The 22,554-nt window shown below is 42.4% G+C and overlaps 1 protein-coding gene across 1 annotated transcript; it reads right to left on the reverse strand.

Annotated features, from left to right (window-relative positions):
* Positions 1-650: 650 nt before the first annotated feature.
* On the reverse strand, positions 651-6,756 carry SLC10A4 (solute carrier family 10 member 4). Its single transcript, XM_070615009.1, has 3 exons — positions 5,914-6,756; positions 4,894-5,104; positions 651-1,734 (listed from the first exon to the last, which is right to left on the reverse strand). Exons 1-3 carry the CDS (start codon positions 6,507-6,509, stop codon positions 1,222-1,224), a joined length of 1,320 nt encoding a protein of 439 aa, XP_070471110.1. The 5' UTR covers positions 6,510-6,756; the 3' UTR covers positions 651-1,221.
* Between the last annotated feature and the right edge of the window lie 15,798 nt (positions 6,757-22,554).

The raw sequence follows: 22,554 nt of genomic DNA on the forward strand, positions 1-22,554 counted from the left end.
GGAAATTTTCCACACTCAGAGGTGGGCACAAATGCCCTTGGATGATCTGGAGAGAAGGTTTTCTTTGTGCTGCAAGAACTGATTTGTAAGTGAACTTGCCCGCGGAGAAGAGGATTCCAAGAGAACCAGCTGTTCCAGGTGGTTCCTATGCCCTGCTGATTGCAGGTGTCTGCGCCGCCCGGAAAGCTGAGGCGAGGCTGGTGCCTCTGGCGAGTGAGCAAAAACGCGAGGTTTTACCGAACTGCTTTGGGTCTGCTACCTATGACCTCAAATTATAGTTAAACTATCTCAGAGCTGCTCTGAGAAGCCTACCCACTGAACCCTCTCAGTTGGTCATAGGGAAAGCCCTCTAGGGCATCCCTATCTAGTTAGGCTGTTTTCTCCCCTGGGGAACGTCCTTCCTCCCCCTTCCCCCACCCTCCCAATGGAGACCACGAGGTTGTGTTGAGGACCACGAGGTGCTGATGACTATTGCTCTTCTCTGGGGTGCATAGTTCTACAGATTTTCCTAACCAAATCATCCCTCCAAAAGATAAATTGATTTGGGGTGTGTTTACCTAAATGCAGAAGAACCAAAATCAGTCCCCAATTGAAATGGAAATGCTTCGTCCGCTGCGAAAATGTTGGCTGTTCTTTACCAATAGACCAGATTAAGTAATCGAATACATTAATGTAATTTTGCTCTGATTTGATACAGGTTTGACAATAAAATACTCTATTTCATTGTTTAATTGACCTGTGAGGATTTTTCTGAATACAGGTCAAAATTCAACAGTGTCAAGGATTTATAAGTGGAGCAAGCACAGTTTTTTTTAAACAACAATTACATTAAACTCACTTATGCTTTACAAATATAGCTCGTGTTTTTTTCATATCAGATAGTGCACCAAAAATCTACATTTCCAAGACCCTGTTTTCTAAGAGTTAACATACTGGAAACAGTTATAGAAATTAGTAACAGTGAAAACCAAAGGGCAGATTTAACTTGTTCAGAAGTCACTTCAGCAGTCCCAGGTGCAAGTTATATTACGACATTGATTTGTAATTTGTGAAAACGTTTGGCTAATATACCATGCAACCTTACAATGGGAAAATCAAAATTGTTACATGTACGATAATGTGAACTAATTGTTATCCTTTATGTAAACCATATACTCTATCACAGACCATAAATATGAAGTAATACTTCAGCAAGATAGAGGCTCCTGTGTATCTCCATGTTTACAGTGAAGTCTGAGTGGTTTCCATCATCATTAAATTATCTGTTTTCACTGTGCCGTACGAAGTGTCTGCCATTTCCTCTTCTTTTAGTTTCTTGTAAGAAATATCCGTATCTTCATCTTCATCTAGAGGATCTTGCTTGTGCAGTATTTCACTTCCATACATTTTATAGATTAAAACAAAAATCCCTGCTTCTGCCGACTGGAAAAGCGCATAAAGCAAGGGAAACATGTACATACTCCCTATGAATCGTGGTGGAAAGGCCAGCTTTAGAATGGCGGTACAGAGCTGCACATTCTGGCTCCCTGTTTCCAGGCATATCGTCCTCTTACAATTGGGTGGAAGATGGAAGAGCGTCGCTAAGCCGTAGCCAGAGGCGTAGCCAGCCAAAGGCATAAAAATTGCTACCACATAAACAGCTGCAGGAATACGTGCCAGCAGTTCAGGTCCTAACATAGTGCCAGTCATTATGAAAAGGACCACCAGCGTCACTAGCAGAGACCACAGGGAAACCTAGTAATAGAAAATGGATAAACAAGCCATCAAAAATAGATAGTTGGAGACGAATTCAGGCAGGAGATATCCAGGTGCTTGGAAGAAGAGACCCATCTAGTCTGACCTCCTGCACAGAATGGAGATCTTTGCCGTAAAAAGTCTTTGCCAGAATCTTTCTGAAGATGGGTAGATCACCTCTTGAGGAGGCATCTGGACCTACCGTCACAGCTCTAATTGTCTGGAGGCCCACTATATCTAGTAACAATTCTCCTTCTGTAACTGTAACTGCTAGCCATTGTCTTGGATAGGCCCTCAGGAACAACACAGACCAGACTACTCCCCTTGCAAAATAGCCTTCAAAAGTTTAAAAAACTGCTATCTTCTCCAGGCAGATTGTCCCCAGGCTTTCAGCCTCCACCATATAACTGGTTTGGAGTCCTGACTGTTCGGAGCATGCTTTTAATTTGTAAATGCACCTCTTAAAAACAGAGCACTTACAACTGAACCCGACACACCAGGTATGGTCTCATGCATAGAGTGGGCAAATGGACATGACTTTCCGTGAACAGGACCCCATGTTTCCCATAAGAAATTAATTCCGGTTTTACACATGAGAGAAAATACTATTAAAATTTATGAAACTTAGTGTGTGATATTTTTAACCTTTAAAATACTTTATATCTCAGAGGATTGTTAGCAATATCAAACCAATTACCAATTTCTAGATTATGTAAGAGGGGGGGAAAAGTAACATGTGAGGAATTCTTTGCAATTCTGCAACTTCCCCTCTTTTCATCTGTTCATGAGACACCTCCCACCTGTAAGTCTCTAGATGGTTAAGAATCATTATATATAATAGATGGCTTTTAGATATAAAACAACTGACTGTATGAAACATTGTGTCATCTTGATGTCTGACTAGTACATTCCACTCATTCAAGTAAGACAGGCTGTGTAAATGGTAAGATGGAAACCTAAAGATTCCTCTCCTATTTCTCCTTCAGATTGGTAGTTAGCTTGTTTTCTTAGAACGGGGGAGTGGGCATTTGTGAAGGAGACTGCAGATCCAGAAGAACAGTTTAAGTGTTGCTCCTGTTCCCTGGATATCTGGGAGGAAATCCCTTTGGGGTCTGTGGGATTGGCATATACTTTATACTCTTTAAAAATTATTTAAAATTTATCTGGGCTGGTCAAAAAGTCTACCCTAGAGGATGCTGAAATAATTATTATGTAAGGTACTCATGCTACAAATGTACAATTGGCAGAAACCAAACTATTATAAATCAAAACTTTTCTTTTTTTGAGGAAGAATAGCCCTGAGCTAACATCTGCTGCCAATCCTCCTCTTTTCGCTGAGAAAGACTGGCCCTGAGCTAACATCTGTGCCCATCTTCCTCTACTTTATATGTGCGACGGCTACCACAGCATGGCTTGACAAGCAGAGCAAGGTCCACACCCGGGATCTGGGCTGGTGAACCCCGGGCCACGAAAGCGGAATGTGCGCACTTAACCGCTGTGCCACCGGGCCAGCCCAGAAACTTTTCTTATATTAAGTTTCAAAGTGTGTCCACATTAAAAGCTTTGACAGGAAATCTGGTTCTTCATTGTGAAAATATTGGCTCCAAAGTTTCCTTCGAACTATTTTAAATCATTTGGGTGAGCTTTGACACCGAATGCTCATTTTAAAGTATTTGCAAAATATAAAAATGTTATAAACCGCATCTTACTTGTGTGCTGGCTAAGGAATAGAGATAGGTTTACCTTAAACTTAGCCAGTCTTATTGAACTGTCTGTTACCTAAATATATGTTTTTATGTTTATGTTTTTAGCATTGAAATAGCTCATTTGATTGACTTTCTCTAGAATTCCTAAGGTTTTATAGTAAATGTCATCACATTAATAGTATTAGCTTTAATGATTAAGCTTAATAAGTTCTTAATGCATCTCAAGATTATCTATGAGTATATTATACATAATATATAACATATATGTATATTTACATAACCATGTATATTTATTACATTCAGATATATATGTTTATTATAGAGCACAATTTCTTTTACTCAGGCTGGATATATGTACACAAAAGAACTCTGTTTTTCATATTAATAAAAGTTAGCCCCTCTGTATAATTAGATCACTGTAGAAAATAAGCTAGTATAAGTAAAACACAAAAGATTATGTCTTCTAAATCTACATAACTGAAATATTGGAATGGCTCTTTTTCTCTTCATTTGTCTAAAGGAATTTCCCTTGCATGCTATAGTAATTAGTTACATATCTAATTTGACTGACTTCCTAAAATAAGAATCCTATTCATGGTTTACTCTTATTTACTATGATTTTTGAGTTTTCAAAGAAAGCCTAATTTACAACTATTTAAATTTTTCTCCAGTCCACTATTAGAAAAATCTCTACTGCTGTAAAAACCATCTTTTTTTAAGAATAAAACAATACTAGAAATATTGCACAAAATAATAAAAATCCCCATCCTCTCACTACCTATAGAAACCACTTGACATACCGCAATGGGGAAGGAAAAGAAACACACACATTTAGCAGTGGCAATATATTCTGCTTTATTCATCCAGGACTATTTTATTTTGTGCTTTAAAGCCAATATTTAGTGTATTGTATTATATTGCCAAGATGCAATTTTTAAATTACTTTTAGTCTTATTAGTGTCAACTTATTTTTAGAAAATTAATAAAACATTTTAACGGAAACTTCTACAGAGTTTCTCAGAATTAGAGTTCCAGTTTAAGAAATTAGTAATTCATTTCTAAAATACTGCACAAATTCTAGTAAAATAATTGTATTTAATCTGCTTTGATTTTTAGTAATATACAATTTGCTAGTGGGAAATATGTTGCCATCTAATTGCACTGCCATCTTCCCCCCCTCCCCCGATGATATGTTTCCGCCTATGAGTACTGATAGTTCTCTTACGCCGTTTTTAATTAAGCTCTGCTTTCATTAAAGCTATAATTTGTGAAGTTCCAAAGGTCGAAATTATCTTTGTGGCATAAACTTCTTTTTTAAGTTTATCCATGCAAGGCTGACAAGTCCTTTTCATTCCTTTCTCCTCTTTCCCAAACTTCTTAGCATTGCAGCCGTGGGTCAGAGACCCAGGACCCTGCAAGCGTGTAGAGCATCTAAAGGGAAGAGTGACCTTACCTTCACAATGTAGTCAGCCACCCGGTTGTATTTGTATCGAATGAAGACACCCAAACCAATGGGGATGAGCGTGCTGCAGAGCGTCAGCGTCATTGCCCCCAGGGGCAACAACTGCACCAGTGGGGTGTTGATCCAAGCCCGGCTATAGATCCACAGGCACAGGGGCATCAAGACCAGGGCCAGAAGCGTGGAGGAGATGGTCATGATGATGCTGCAGAAAAGGGAATGAACAGGAGTCAGAGAGGGCTTTGAGCCAAAGAGGTTCTCTTGAACACGGGGTAACCTCTCTCTTGTACACTGGGGATCTGGAAAAGGGGGAGACCGCAAGTCCCCCAGCTTGCAGTCTGTGAGAACCTACTTTACCAGAGGGGAGCACAAGAGAGCAGCAGGTCCAGGCCCAACGGACACAGGAACCCCAGGCAAGAACACAAAATCTCAGGACTGCTGCCTCCAGCTTCACAAAGCCTACTGAGCTGGCTATAGTCTGGATGATTTTGAGGGCAAGCAACATTTTTTCTTTCCTCTTCTTTTTTAATCCTCCAAAGCACCCTGTGAGATAAGGTACAGCTGCTGAATACTTACTACTTGTCAGATAGAACTCAATTATATTGTCCTATATGTGAGATTACTCTCTTTAGCAGGGCCAAGAGCCCTATTTCGCTTTTGCATTTCCTAAGAGTCCTAGCTTCAGACTTCCCAGTTCCCTTTGTCTTCCAGGGGTCGAAGACCTGCGCTGACAGCCCGACGCTCAGGGAGGATGCTGACAGAGCTGTGGCTGAAACCTCAAGACCCTTAGAGCAGCTCCGTCCCCGTCTAGATCTTTCCCCCTACAACACTACCTCTTCTTGGTCCGCCTTGACTTCTAAAGCCCGGGCGTCAACATCTTCCTCCACTCTCTCTTTCCCTCTTCCACGCCTCATTCCAACCGCCTCCCCTTCCTTGCTCCTCCGTCTTCACCCCTGGCTCTAAACGCGGTTGGTTGGGATGCGAAAGATGCCCAAGGAACAGACAGCCCCGTACCTGAGGTTCATGTCGCCGTCAACCAGCAGGGACATAAGGTTGGAGAGATTCCCGCCGGGACAGCAGCCACACAGGAGCACCGCCACGGCGGCCACCTCGTTCAGCGAGAAGACGAGGGCCAGCAGGAAGGCCAGCAGCGGCAGGATGCCGAACTGGCAGAGCGCGGCCAGCCCGGCGCCCAGGGGCCGGCGGACGTGCGCCCCGAAGTGGTTCACGTCCACGGTGCAGCCCAGCCCCAGCATGGTGATGCACAGGGCGGCGCCCACCAACACGTTCAGCCCGTGGTTCAGCGGCGTGTCCCAGAACGGGGGCTCGTGGGGGGCCCCGGGCCGGGGGAACGGGGAAGCGCCCAGGCCCTCCGCGCCGCCCGCCAGGCTGCTGCCCGTCGGCTTCGGGGTCGGCGTGGGGCCGGGGCTGAGACTGGCGCCGGGACCCGGCCCGAGGCTGAGCGCGGCGCTGGGGCCGGCGCTGGAGGCAGGAGCGCCGGGGACGTCCGGGCCGGGGCTCAGGCTGCTGGCATTGGGCGGCAGCGTGTAGTTGTCCGGCTGCAGGGAAGACAGGGCGAAGAGCAGGGTTGCGTTGTCGGAGCCGTCCATGGCGCTGCCGGCGGGAGGCGGCAGGGCTGCGTTTCTGTTCCCTCCCGCCGCGCTCCGTCCTTCGATCGCCGCCGCCGTCCGTCCGTCTGTCCGTCCGTCGCAGCCGCCAAACGCGGCTCGGTTGCAAGCCTCGGCCGCTCGCCGTTGACGTCTCCGCGGCGTCGGATGCGGCGGGTCGGTCCCCGGCTCCGGGGTCGGCGACGCCAGCTGGCTGGCACTTAAGAGAGCGCGGCCCCCCGGGGTGAACCCAATCGCCGGGCCCCGCGCCCGCAGGCCCCGCCCCGCCGCCAAGTCCCTCCTTTTAATCACCAGTAAGTGGTTCTGTTAGAGTGTAGCCAGGGGCGGAACAAAGACCTGACAAAGGACAAGAAGAAGAAAAAACCGTGCCTGGCTGCTGATCAAGTTCTCTGATGGGCTCTGCCTCTTAGATAATGAAATCTAGAGACTCAGACACATAGAGTAAAAAAAATAATAATAAGCTTATCTGTGCACGCAAATACACCATATACGCTGTTCAAATGGCCGGCAACCCTCAGCATCGAGAGGGGCGCTTGACTGCGTATGTGCGGTTCTCTGATAGCAAGACACAATATCTGGTTTTAATTTGCAAACAACTTTTGCACAAGATCTTTATGTTCGAATTTAATGTAGAAAGTAACACACCACCAGTGTTTTTTGAGCCAAGTGTTGTGCGAGTGTGCATTGTTCATTTGATTCTCACAGCAGAGCCGTGGGAAAGATACTATTAGCTCGATTTTTACACCCAAGAAAACTGAGGCACAGGGAAGTCTCTATGACTCATCAAGCAAACCCACAAGGACCCGCTGAATGTGAAAGGTGATGTGTCTTGAAAGAGCGCAAGGAAGAGCTCTGCTAAGAAAAGTCTCCGTGAGAAATGGCAGATGGGGAGAGAATATTTCAGTGGCCAGAGATTTATGAAGCATTGGGAGCATAGCCCTGGCGTTAGGATTAAGGGCCTGAAAAGAAATAAAGTGGTGAGCTTCACTGCTTCAGACAGATTTATCCCCAAACAAATCAAATTCAGAGTTCTTGGGAATGTTGACCCAACAAGTTTACGTCAGTCACCAGATGCATCTGCAAAGGAAAGGGACCTCCTGCGTCTGAGAAAGCCTCTGGCTGTCTGGAGTGACCGTAAAGTGACAGCCAGCTGAGCTGTGAAAGCCAACAGTAGGAATTTCTAGGCCGAGGTCTTAGCCTTAGCCGAGCCAAGATCCCAGAGAGAATCTTCCTCTTCTTCCTGGGGGCTTGTCCCTGCCCCTTTTTCTGACATCACAGGAAGCTGGGGGATTTCCATTTCCCAATGGTGGACTGCGCCCGTGTGTTTATATTTTCTCCTCCCCGAACCTCATGAAAATGACAGAGAATATAAAAAATAAGACTAAATTCACAGCATATTGCATTCTTCATCACAAATGAATCATGTACTTCTTCTCCATGAGACCATAAATTCCAAAGGGCAGTGCTTCCAAAAGCATTTAGGAAAATAACACACCCTCATGCTTCCCAAAACAGTAAACCCAAGAAAACAATGCCGTAACATCCATACAGCTTTGAAGGAAGTGGGATGTGACCAAAAATATTCCAAGTTTTCATTTAAGCTTATATAAACAAAAGAAAGGTACTCAGATATACAATGAATCATGCCACCTGAATACTTGCCTTAAGTGAGTGTATCCAGGGGAGTGGTTAGAGAAACTGACACGATGAGGAGGAGGCAACACTGAGTCTTACACGTGAAACCACAGGATGAGATAAGGGACGAAGACAAATGGCAGAGGATGAGCTGAAGCCCAACTCTGCCGGCACCGCTCCTATTTGCCCCGTCCTCGTGTTAACGATGTTAAAATCCACAATCAAATCAAATAAGCAGTAATCAGAGGCAGACCAAGTCATCCGACTAGCTCCTCTCGGGGCTCCGGGAGGAATCGGGGAGGAATCTGGGAGGCGGTTTGTGCAATGGGCGAAGAGCAAAAAGCAGAAAAGATGGATTTGGATTGTAAATCAGCAGGATCACGCTGCACCTGCAGTCTTGAGGGCTTCTTGGGGCCTGTAGGCCTGCTGTCTCTCTGCGGATGAGGTTACTGTCAATGTGAAGCAAGCAGATATTGCTCCCTCCCCTCTTCTTTCTGATCTCCTTCACTATTTAGGGGAAAACCCCGGGATGAGGAAACAGAGTTCCTTCTCCAGGTGTGGTGACACTGGGGAGCTGGCTTGGGTCACTTAGCTTTGTGGATTGCTCTCCCTTTACTCTGGCTGCCACGAAGGAGGGTCTGGCCCACCCAGAGGGGAGAGAGTACACAGAAGGGAGAGACAACAACATAGCGCTCAGAAATATGCTATTTTTGGGAAAATAAATTTAGAGCCTTGTGCACATCATACACCAAAATTAATTCCAGATAAATTAAAGAGTTAATTATAATAACAATAATAATGCAACAAAATAATGAAGAAAAATATTGGCCAGAATGTATCTCATCTTTGGGTAGGGAAAACCTTCCTAAGCAAAAAAGTAACGGAAGAAATCATAATGGAAAGCTCAGCAGATAAGGCTACATAAGAAGGTTAAGCTTTGGTATAGTAAAAACAGCATTGAAAAAAGTTAAAAGCAAGTTACAAAGTGAGAAAAAATATTTGCAACATATATAAAGCCAAGAGCTAATATCACTAACTTGTAAAACGGCTTTGTAAATTAATAAGAACAAACACCACCATAGGAAAAAAGGCAAATGATATGAAAAGACACACAAGATCACAAAAGGAATTTGAGTCACCAAAATATAAAAAATAGTCACACTCACTTGTAACCAAAGAAATTAAATTGAAGCAATTAGATGCCATTTTTTCACTATTGGAAAAGACCGAAATAGATGATATTATGTTATGGTGGCAAGGATACTCTCAACTGGGCACTCTCTCATCCTGCTAGTGGTGAACCCTTTCTAGAAGAAAAGTTGGTAGTAGATGACGATAGCCCTAAGAATGTGCATCTTCTTTGACTCAGTAATTATATTTCTAGGAGTTTATCCTAAGGAAACAATCAGGGAAATTTTTAAAAGGGAGCTACATTGAGAGCTTACTAGGTAGCACACAATCTTCAAAGCCTTTACATGGATCATCTCATTTAATCCTTATCATAGGCTTCACAAGCTTAGAAATTTGCCTGATCACCCCCTAGCAGGGGTAGAGTCAGGATTCGAACCCAAGCTTTTGGATCCCAAAGTCCATACTCCCACGCCTGATGTGACGTGGTTAAACAAATTGCAGGGCACTCATACAGGAGACTGCTCTGCAGACGCTACCTAGTGCATTTACAACCAGAGTTCCTAGTCTAGAGTCCATGGACGACTCCAGGACCTCCTGAAATGATGCTTCGACTTTTCGATATGTGACTTCTTTTTTTTCTGAAAAATGAGTCCTTGGCTTTTCTCAGGTTCCTGAGAGGACTCAAGATCTATTTAGAGGAATATTTAATGACAAGGGGGAAATTCCTGTGAAGTAATCTTAAGTGATAAAATAAGTTAAAAAGCTATAAACACACAAACACATTCACTTATAATCTAGTAATATATTAAATACATATAAATTTAGAGGGAATTTCCCCAATGTAGACTACATGGGAGTAGTGGTATTAAAAGTGATTTTTGCTTTCTTGTTTGTATTTTACTGTGTTTTCCAAATTTCTGCCATAAATATATTTTATAATCAGAAAAATATAAACTTTTTTTTTTTTTAAAGTTTTTCCTTTTCCCCCCAAAGCCCCCTGGTACATAGTTGTATATTTTCAGTTGTGGGTCCTTCTAGTTGTGGCATGTGGGACGCGACCTCAGCATGGCCGGATGAGTGGTGCCATGTCTGCACCCAGGATCCGAACAGTGAAGCGGGAACTTGACCACTCGGCCACGGGACTGGCCCCTATTTTTTTAGAGTATAAAATCCAGAGGAAAAATACATTCTACAAGTGTCAAAGAGTAAATCACTGTAATCAATCCATAGACGATAGGTTGATAGAAAAAAATAGGCAAGAGAGACACATAATTTACAACAGACAAATTATATTGTATTTATTAAATAAATTATTAAATGTTTACAATTATTAAACATTAAATTTTACTTCACTGGCCGTTAAACACAAAATATGAGACTTTAAAAAAATCAAATAAGGGCCGGCCCGGTGGTGCAGCGGTTAAGTTCATACACTCCATTTTGGCATCTGGGCTTCGCCAGTTTGGACCCCAGGTGCGACATACATACCGCTTATCAAGCCATGCTGTGATAGGCATCCCACATATAAAGTAGAGGAAGATGGGCATAGATGTTAGCTTAGGGCCAATCTTCCTCAGCGAAAACGAGGAGGATTAGTGTCAGATGTTAGCTCAGGGCTAATATTCCTCAAAAAAAAAATCAAGTTGACAAAGATTCTCAAAGTAACAACATTTAATGCTGGAAATGCAATAGAAGACTCATCTTTGTTGGTGGTGTGATACTTGATACAACTTCTAGGGAAAATAATTTGAAAATACAGTTCTGCTTCTGAATATTTTTTAAAATTAGGATTACTTCAAATGAAGTTCCAGAAACCCTAAATCAAATTGGTTTAAGCCAGAAAAACAATTTATTGACTCATGAAAATGAAAAATCTCCAGGTGTATTGGCTTTCAGGGTTAAAACGAGGACTCAGTCTCTCCATTTCTCAGCCCTGCTTTCCTCTGTGTCATCTTTATTTTCATGTATGCTTTCTCCATAGGGGGGCTCAGCAATTTCAGATCTATCCTACCAGCTTAGAACCTCCTGTGGCAAGAATGCCTAGGTCCCAATAATTCCCATAAAAGTTCTGGACTTCACCTGGCCCAGGCAGGGGAACTGTGCCTATCTTTGAGACAGTCGTTGTGGCCATGGGCTGGAATGCTCTACTCCAGTTGGGAGTGATCTCATCCCCACTCAAGACACGTGAACTCAGATTTGGGTAAGGGATTCCCCAAAGGAATGTTGGGTGCTGTTAACAGAAGGAGGAAAAATGGATGCCAGGCAAGCAAAGCAATAGGTGCTCACCGTGTTGACTTAGGGAAATCACCTGAATTGCAGACTATTTATGCTCAAAGCTAAAATAAGACTGTGCTAAGAGAAGAACAAAAGAATTTAAATATCCAACAATATGCAGTTGTTTGAATGAATTATTCTTTGTTCATATAATGTAATACTACGCAAATATTAAAAAGTTTCATAATATACTCTGATGTGAGAAAAGCACGTTATATAACAGAATGTACACTCTAGCCTAATTTTTTTTTTTTGAGGAAGATTAGCCCTGAGCTAACATCTGCTGCCAATCCTCCTCTTTTTGCTGAGGAAGACTGGCCCTGAGCTAAACTCCATGCCCATCTTCCTCCACTTTATATGTGGGATGCCTACCACAGCATGGCATGCCAAGCGGTGCCATGTCCGCACCCGGGATCTGAACCGGAGAACTCCGGGCCGCCGAGAAGTGGAACGTGCACACTTAATCTCTGCACCACTGGGCCAGCCCCTAGCCCTAATTTTTAAAAAAATATTTCTATATTTGCTTTCAAAAATATTGGACCAATATATACCAATATATTTTGGACAGTGGATGATTTTCGTATTCTTATAATCTCTTTATCTCCAATCTCACCCCCCCAAAGAAACTGTTTGAAATAATCAAACAAGTATATTGAAGATATAGTGGGTTTTAAGTAGTAAAACAGGTAAGTTTTCTAAGTTCATTGAAGTAACTTGAATTACAGTAATGTTTGGCCACTTTTGTTGAAAGGAAGCTGGAAGGTTTTCTTTTAATAGAGATCTGTCAAACAGGAGAATTGACTAGAATATTGCTCTTAGCTGGCTTGTATCTAAAAGCAACATGGCCTGGTAATTACACTTGATTTATATAATTAAGTCTATTTTACAGAATAATGTCAGTTTCTAACAATGTTAATTATACTTTAATAACTAGTTAATGATAGATATAACCAGGGACTATTATCTGTGTCCAAAAAGCATACCACACTTAAAACATTTACTAATCTGCAATATTACATTTACACAATTGGCATAGAAGTCCGAATATCTGAAGTCAGTGTAAAGGATCTCTGTTGTTTTGCTCCCAAGCACTCCTCCCCTACTCTCCTGGAGATGGACCCTCCCTTTGGGGGGAATTGCACCTCCAATTGCTATTACCTTTAAGTCCAAATGGAAGCCGCCATTCCCTTCCTAAAGGACAGCACCACTGGTTGAGGGATGGGCCCCCAGACCCATGTTAATAGAGTTCGGAGTAATCCTAAACAGGGCCTAGGTTTTAATGTCAGCTTGTGGGAAGAAATTCAAGTGTAGTTAAAACTGTCCTTGAAAATCCTTTCAACACCCATACGGTATAATTATCTTCTTCTCGTGAAGGCCACTGTGACATTTCTTCCCCCAGTATTGAAACCGATTACTGTTTCTCCAGCTGAGTACCAGAGGGAGTGGCAAGCTTGCATTTATGGGCCATGTTATATGAAATTACTTTCTGGACCTTTGCTCCAGGTTCTCAGGCCATTACAAACACTGGGAGTTGAGACTGACCTCGGGAAGAGCAGAGTCACATCTCTGCACTCAGACTCACTGTGCTCAGTGGCCGACAGCATCACCCACATGTATCCATCGTCTCTCTTGTTTTTCCCCCGTTTAACTCTCATAGCTGAATTCGTGAAAGTTAATTTGTGCATATGATCTGACTCCAGGAACCAATATCCTAAGCTCGGTACTGATCCAGGGAGTAGAAAGTGATCCAACTCAGGCCAATTAGGGTTCTTCCCTGTGATTTCTTTTTAATTTTATTTTATAAATGAGAGCTATGCGGGAACAGCCCTTTTTTCTCTTCTTAAGAACCTGGGAAGTTGTGAGCCCTGAAACTGATACTAACCGTGGTTCCATTTTATCAGATCACCCAGCTTGGGAGGATAAAGCCAAAAATAAAAGCCCAAATAAAGCGGATGAGAGATGAAGAGAGAAAATGCAGGCAACACCAGGTCCCTGTTCTGGTCCTTCCCAACAGCACTCCTCATCTTCCTGGTTATGCGAGCTAATATAGCTCCCCTTTTAGCCAAGCTAGTTCAAGCTGCAACTGCAGTCCCTAAATAGGAAGACCATTTTCACCAAACGGGAAAAAATTGGCAATTAGTTATCCAGTAATTTTACAGGTGGCGTTTGGGAGTCAAAGGCTATTATTTTGCTAGTTTCAGTATAACTCACATTCCTGGATTGCAGCCCCAAGCTCATGTGGCCAGGGGAAGAACAGGCTGAGTTAAATTGTTGCACAAAGTAGGCGGTTGTTAACAGCTAAATCTATCATCTTTCCGCTATCAGCTTTCCATACCTAGAGACCATATTACTGTTACTGAATACAGTAACTGACCTAACGAACCTAAGCTCCTGCATTGAAATGATCTTGGTATCTTCAGTTGGTGTGTGTAGCTGTTGTTTCCAAATCTTGTGCTACGTTATTTGAGGCTATGATTCCTTGCGTCCTGGCATGACTTTCCCCAGTCTATATTGCCTATTCTGACAACACCTCAGATCTCATACTGCAGCCATCTTTGTAACAAAGTATCGTCTCTTCTGCTCTGGAATCATGTGAGTCACTTGTGCGCTTCCTAGTCTCTACCAAAAGGCATCCATGGAGATGTGATTTAATCCAGGTCCTCCTTTCCGTATTATCTCAAAGTCTGTACCAGAGGAGCCCACAGCTTTCCACACACCTCCTCAATGATTTAACAATAAGGGTTTGCTTTACCTGGGAAGATGGTTCTCTCTCTCTTTTCTCTGCTAATATTCTGTTCTTTAATCAGTTCCATCCTTGTTTTCACCTATTCTTTAACTTTCCTATCACTGCCAACTAACCTGAGAAGTGGGAGAGCCAGTGCTTTCTTGCAGTTCTAACATTTCAGCTTGTTTTAATGCATGAAAGCCTTTCCTGGGGACTTCACATAGCGATCTTTGTGTAGCATAAAGCCTCGTATCAGAGGCATTTGTCATCTGATAACGTGAAAAGGAAAAAACCGTATCCACAAAGCTCTAGCAGGATATTAAACTGAGAATTTATTTGATCTAAACATGAAAAAAGTCTCTAGTAATATTTTTCAAGGCCCACTACTGAGAAATTACCTCTTGTTAAGTAGAACAGACAATGCAGTAAGTAGCAAAACTGAGATTTCTTTTAAAAGAAATTTTATTAAAATTAAACTCCGCTAATTGGTTTGGATTTGGGTGTTTGGTTTTTTTTAATTTTCCATCACTCCATACAAAGTAGAAGCAGCATTAACATTTCTGAATTTAGGAAGTGTTATTTTGAAACATTCTTTAAAGGTGGATTTCTCTTGGAATAATTTAAAACTTCTTGCCCATTATGCAAGAAGCAAATCGTAAAACCAACCTCTTGCTCACTCATTTAACCTTGGTAAGTAATGATATGTGTTGGCAGAATAGTAATTAATGTTGGTTTCATGTGATCCTAAGAAAGGAGTGTGGTCTTAATTTTATATTTCATACGTTCTTTGCTTAATCTCAATATTGAAATAGCCTTGCCATTCAATAGATCTGAGAATTATTACCCATGGCTGCTACTTACATTGATATCCATTGCCCTACTTGTCTAAAATATTGATTGGGGGATAGTAGATAAGGTCACAGCTTCCTCCTCTCCCCTACTTTTGCAAAATCATGCAAAGAGAGGCCTTAATGGGGGCTGGAGATGGGGGGATTAAAAATTGGTACTAGTATTTTTATCATACTTGCTTGGACTCTTTTTTTTTTTAAAAAAAAAAGATTTTTTCAATTGTTTTTATCTTTCCTTCTTCTCCCCAAAGCCCCTCAGTACATAGTTGTGTATTTTAGTTGTGGGTCCTTCTAGTTGTGGCATGTGGGATGCTGCCTCAGCATGGCCTGATGAGCGGTGCCATGTCTGCGCCCAGGATCCAAACAGGCGAAACCCTGGGCCACCAAAGTGGAACACGCGAACTTAATCACTCAGCCACGGGGCCAGCCCCTAGACTCTCTTAACTGGCCAAATATAAATGACTTTTCAAAAAAATCTGATATTTTGAAATATATATGTATGACATGCATACGTATACATGTGTATGTGTAATACATGTATATATAGGCAAAGTATATGTGTATATACACACTTTCTTCTATTACTCCAGACCCTTCAGAGTTGTCTGTATTAGTAGACATGGATTCCTAAAATTTCAGAGTTTTTTTGTAATATTGCATTATAACAATTCAACAACTGTGTATTAATTTCCCACTGTTTTGCTAGTCAGTAGAATGATAGAGAGGAATATAAAGTATGTTTCCTGTTCTCAAGGACCTTGTTGCGCCATCTATGTTTACAGCTAAGTATACAAATGCAAGGCATTTTGTGATGAACTTTATATATTCAGGTACAAATAGAGATGAGAGTGACGAATTCTGTCTAAGGATCCTAAGCTTTATTAACTAATGAGTACTAGACTTTCAACATGTAAAGGAAGGCAAAGGACATTCCAGGAAAGGAGAACAGTTTGAACAAAGTCATGGGAATACACTACTTCCGTAGGGGGAGAGAGACTATAAACAAAGTGGCAAGGACAAGAAACAAGATGTGGAAGGGTAGTGGAGGCAAATTATTATTATAGTGCCATGTAAAGATCTTAAACTTTATTCTGTTGACATCAGAAAGTTAGAGAAGTTTTCTAAGCAGGGAAGTGACATATCAGATTCAAGACTCAGAAAGACAATTCCAGAAGATCTGGGTAAATGGATAGGAACAGGCATAAAGAACATCGAGAGAATCAAATTAAGAAGCTATTATGATAATTCCAATGGAAAATAATGCCAGCTTATAGTAGAGAATAAGCATGGAAATTAAGAGGAGAAGAAACATTTGTGGTGAAGAAGAGACATGACTCAAAGCACAATTAGGCTCTAATTTGGAAGACTGGATGGATGGTGATGATATTAAATGAGATACAGAACGTGGGCAAAGAAGCAAGTTTGAGATTCAGGTTATAGATGTGTTGGGTAGGACGTTTGGAATGACCTGTTGGAGTCTAATATGCAAATGAACTTTAGTTCTGAAGCCTTGCAGAGAGAACTTGAAACAGATATAAATTAGCAGTCAGACTGATGGCAATTGTTACACCTCCACTTTCTGGTAATATGACTGACTCAATAAGCTGAAAATCCTTCTGTTACCAAGAATACTCAGATAGGCTGCATAGAAGATAATAAACCTCCTCTTAGAGGCGTAGACAAGTCCACAACAGAGTAAATGGAAAACCTCCACATACATCTAATGGGCATTCCAGAAGGAAAGAATGTGCAAGAAGGAATATTTTAAAATGTAATAGCTAAAAGTTTACCAGACTTAAAGAAAGACACAAATCCATATTCAAGAAGCATAGTGAGTCCTGGGAAGGGTAAATAGACATAAATCCATATCTAGACATGTGATAGCAAAAATGCAAAATAAATAAAGAGACTATCTTAACTACACAAATTATACAATGTTGGCTTTACTCTTCTCATTTCTAAGATAAAATTAAGCTGGATAATATCTGGGGCCGGCCCTATGGCCGAGTGGTTAAGTTTGTGCGCTCGACTTCAGCGGCCCAGGGTTTCACCAGTTCAGATCCTGGGCACAGACCTAGCACTGCTCATCAGGCCACGCTGAGGGGGCCTCCCACATAGCAGAACTAGAGGGACCTACAACTGGAATATGCAACTATGTACTGGGGGGCTTTGGGGAGAAGAAGGAAAAAATAGAAAACATTGGCAACAGATATTAGCTCAGGGCCAATCTTTAAAAAAAAAACGAAAACCAAATAAGATCTAAAATCATTCATTTAGCAGATATCTGAATGAATGTCAGGTGCTAGGGATACAAAAATGGGGAAGGTGGTTTCTGTAAAAGCAGGTGCCTTGTGTATCCCACACGCTTCTATATCTGTACTCCCGTAACTCTTCTTCAGACTCCCTTGTGTGTTCCTTTGCCTCAGTCATATCCTTAAATGTGGCTGTTCCTAGAATTCGGTCATGGGCTCTTTTTTCTTCTCACTTTGCACATTCTTAGGTGATTTCATTAACACACCTGGCTTTTTTTTTTTTTTTAAGATTTTATTTCTCCTTTTTCTCCCCAAAGCCCCCCGGTACATAGCTGTGCATTTTCAGTTGTGGGTCCTTCTAGTTGTGGCATGTGGGATGCCGTCTCAGCATGGCTTGACAAGGTGGTGCCATGTCCACCCCAGGATTTGAACCTGTGAAGCGGCGTATGAGAACTTAACCACCTGGCCACAGGGGTCGGCCTCTCACCTGGCTTTTGCTGTGAACTGTAGACATTGACTCCAGAATACATCCACCCTGAAATATCCAGTTCATCCCTTAAAATTTACTTCAAATCTTGCTTCCTCCGTAAGCCCCTTCAACTTGCCTTTGGTTTCCCTGTTAGTGTTAGGTGCTATCTCTTTGGTTTCCCAGATTACCATGATGGGCCTCACCTGTATTTGTAAATTTTTTTTTGAAGTCTACCCTCTCCAGTAGACCACTGGGATGCTAGTAGCAGAAGCTGTGCTGGCGCTGTTTTGGGTCCTAAGCATTGCCTTTGCCTGGCTCCCATCCGGAAACAGGCCCACTTTGAATATAGGTGAATGAATGGGCGGATGGATTAATGATTGGATGTGGTTTATTCTGCCAACTCAGAGGGAATCAAGAGTGTGGCTTTAGTGTTATATCATCTTCTGGTGACAATATTCATGTCTTTTAAATTGGCTGCAATTTATAGTGTGGTATTGAAAACGGAATTATTGCTCAGAGCACACTAGCTGGTTTTCATGCTGTCTGTTTTTCAATAGCAGGGTGTTGCCAATCATTGTCATAAAGCAGCCTCCACAGCCCTGCTCCAGATGACCCGATGTGAAACTGTCTGGGCTGTGGGTTGGAATATTAAATGACATTGTGTTTCTGCAGCTAGCTGAGCTGCTTGAGTCACAGCCGCAGTAACAACGTTTTAACAAAATTAAAATCTCTGTGGGGGAGGGGAAAGCAGAGAATAAAGAAGGTTGGACCGAATGCTGAGATGAGAGCAGGGGCAAGAGAGAAGACCTTGGTATTGCCTAATTGCTATATTTAGTTATAATAGGAAAGCAGACATTAAGACTGAGAGGTCTCCATTTGTGATTTACAATAGTCTCAGTGCTCCCCATTGAATTGAAAAAACGATACAAATTTTCTGGAAAATACATACACTAACTCAAAAGGGGCCATGGGGCAAAGAAATAAAAACTATCTGCTCTGAAAGCAAATTGAAAGAGATCAATTACCTCTTGTCACTTCCTATTTGCAAACTAATGAATTACTTTTTAAAAAGCCTGGCTCTCTGCACTGCTGGGTTTGGCACGAAGAAGGAAATTCCTGCTGATTATCGCACGCAAATGGAAAATGATTGGGATGATAGAGTACTGCTGCTTCTTCAGGGAGTCAACATAAAAAGTTCTTGTTCGTATAGAAAAAAACTAGAACTGGAAAAGTCTTTGTGTTAAGTTAAAGCCCTGAGGAGCATGTTGTATTTTATTTTCACTCAAAGGAGTATTTTCAAGTGTCACCTTGAGTCAAAGAAAGAGAAGTAATCTAAAAACCCTAAAATACAAGATAGTTTTCTTTGATTTGCTCTATTAAAAAAGGAAGAAATAACATGTTGTCTCATTGCTTTCCAGGCTCTGAGGGTACAAAAGTAAGAGGAGATCTCACGACAGATGAAGAAGGATGAGATAGAGCCCAATGTGAGGGTGTCAAAGAGCATCAAAGAATGCAAGGGCGGGAAGAAGAGCTGGAGCCCAGGAGCGATCAGAGGCAGGCACTCAAGGTCAGAAATCCGCTGTTCTCTCCGTGTCTTTCCTACTTCCAGGCAGAGGAAGAGCACTTGTGCAGACAGAGAATCGTGGAAGGGTCTGCCGTGTTCATGTATGAGGAGACGGGAGTCCTAGAGCCCTGGAGGGCTTACAGGGAGAAATGACAAGAGGTGAGAGAGAGAAATACACGTAAGCAGATTGGTCTTAATGTGTAGGCTGTGGAGGGCTGAGTTTATAAGCAAGGAGGGTGATGCTTTTAAGGAAACGCTCTGGCAGCAACATGGAGGCCAGCCCGAATCCATGACTCTGGACCTTTTTCCACTATGACGTCCGTGTTGACAACTCCCCATATTCCCATGTGTAACTAATACAGGGGCTTTCATCCTCGAGAAAGCACACGGAAATGCAATGTGAGCTTGACTTGGATCCACTCCAAGTTATTTTAAACTAAATTTGTCACAAACTTTGGTACTTCAATTATTACTAAATTATTGGCAATGCACCTCATGATTGATCACGAAAGAGTTACAATGCCACGGGTGAGAAAGGCTAGTGCAAGGATAGTCATCTGTGCTCCACAGAAACCTGGGGCTTTAGGGGAGGTGTCTTGGGAACCAGAGGTCGGCAGGGAGAACTAAGAAGACAGAGCTCTGACTGCCCCGCCCCCCGCCAATACACACATTTCAACCAGAGCAGCTGCGCTTTTATTATTGTAGATCTTTCACCAAAATTTTGTTTCAATAAGGGGTTTCATTGCTTAAAAAAACTTGCTTGCCAAAATGTACAGAAGATAGAAGAGAGTAGAGGCAGATAAATTAAATAAGAGATAATTGTAATAGTCTGGGTGAAGAATAATAAAATTAGTTCAGCTAAATCTAGTTGAATGGATGAATTAAAGCTCATAAACCAATTTGAATCACATTGCTCAAGATGTAAGGCATTTCCATGATATATGTAATAGGAAAACATACTTCTAATTTATTTTGGCGTGAGATGGAGTACAAATGAATAAGTAAAATATATTAGAACAGTGCTTCTCAAACTTTAATGGGTATAGACCTCACCTGGGGATCTTGTTAAACTACAGATTCTGATGCACATGGTCTGGGGAGTGGCCTGAGAGTCTATATTTCTAACAAGTTCCCAGGTGATGTGTACTGAAGGACCGCTCTTGGAGTAGCAAGGGATCGGAGAATCCTACAGAGATCCCAGCCCGATGAAGGAGTGTGGGCTTTGAAATCAGAGACCTTTGGGTTTAAGTCCGTGATTCGCCACCTACAAATTACACCTGACCTCCCAGCCTGTTTCTTCAGCTAATGATAGTCTCCGACCAGCTAGTGAGCTCTTGTGAGGATTCAGAGAGACAGTACACATAAAGTATTAGCACAATGCCTGGGTCAATTTAGTAAATGCTAAGTATTATTACTGTAATTTTCTAAAAGCCAATTTTCTAAAATAGTGGTCCACACATCCCTTTTTCCGAATCACTGTGGTGCTAGGTTAGAATGTGGATAGCTGGGCTTCCATCAAATCTACCGAATCAGAACCTCTGAGGGAGAATCGGCATTTTTTTTTTTAGGAAGATTAGCCCTGAGCTAACTGCTGCCAATCCTCCTCTTTTCGCTGAGGAAGCCTGGCCCTGAGCTAACATCTGTGCCCATCTTCCTCTACTTTATATGTGGGATGCCTACCACAGCATGGCATGCCAAGCGGTGCCATGTCCGCACCCGGGATCAAAACCGGCGAACCTGGGGCCAGCAAAGTGGAACATGTGCACTTAACCGCTGTGCCACGGGGCTGGCCCCAGAATTGGCGTTTTTAATAAACCTCTTTGCACACTAAAGCTGAAGGACCACGGCTGGTAGCCACGTGCATGTGTGGCTAGATGTGGGCAAGCCACTTCCAAAGAACATTTATTTATCATGCAGAGCAAACCTTGTTTATGCCATGCCGTGGCTTGTAGTCGGGGAAAGGGAGAACGTGGTCACCGAGCTCCAGAGATAATAGCATTTTTAGAACTAAAGGAGAAACTGATGCCCTGCTTCACTGTACTCCTTGTGAGGTAAGAAGCTCATGTCCCAGGACAAAAGTGCCTCTTTCCTTCCCCCGCTTTCACACAAGTTTTCTTGCCCAGATAAGTCAAGAGGAACTGCATCTTTTCAGACCAATTCTGAGCAAAGCTGCCCCTGGACTGAATATCAAAGTTGGTCTCAGTCATTTCTGAGATCTTTCCATTTCGCTTTTTCCCCTTTATCCTACTTCTTAGGCCTTCCTGTCTTCAAACCCCTGGTGCCTCGTGCCATCTTGTTTTCCTAAACCCCCGCTGCAGTGTGTTCCCCTCATCCACAATCTCGTGCCTCCTTCCGCCCTAGCTTCAGCAGAGGGGTAGGGATAAGCAGGTGCGAGGGGACATCCTTTAGGGGAAACTGGTGGGCTGAACCTAATTCCCACTTGGAAGGACTTGAACTCAACTCCGTGACTGGAGGGACCAAAGCTAGTGCCACCTACAGACAAAGCCAGGACTTTGCTTAGGAAAACACGTTAAACCTGCTCTGACATATGACTAGATGGTCAGAGAGGTCCCCAGAATTACAGAGTGTAAGTTAGATAGCTTAGGCCTAGAAAAAGGCAGATATTACTAGTTGTCTACCACACTCAGAGAATTCTCAACAGTGGCCCAAAAGAACATCCATTTTTGATCAAATGAACTTTTCAATGAGCCTGTCAGGGCCAATCACTCAGTTTCTACATTTTTTTGCACCTGTACATGTTAGGCAGTCAGTCAACAAATTACTTATTGAATATCTATCACGTGGCAGGCGTCGTTCTAGGTCTGGGAGTGCTACTACATAGATTGCATTTATATGTTTATTTTTTAAATACATGAATAAACAAGTTAATTTTAGGTGATTACAGAATCACATGTTGTAATAAATGCTCTTAAGAAGAGAAAATAGGATAATGTGACTGGACACATGGGTGGGGGTGGTTAGTGGAGCCTCCTCTGTGGAGGCAGCATTCAAGTTGAGATCTACATAAGAGGAGGGTGGTAGCCATGTAAACAGCCAGGGGAAGAGCATTCCAAGCAGAAGGACAGTAATGCAAAGACCTTGGGATAGGAATAAGCTTGGCATGTTTCA

This window comes from Equus przewalskii, chromosome 3 (genome assembly GCF_037783145.1).
Source record: "Equus przewalskii isolate Varuska chromosome 3, EquPr2, whole genome shotgun sequence".
Lineage (NCBI taxonomy): Eukaryota > Metazoa > Chordata > Mammalia > Perissodactyla > Equidae > Equus > Equus przewalskii.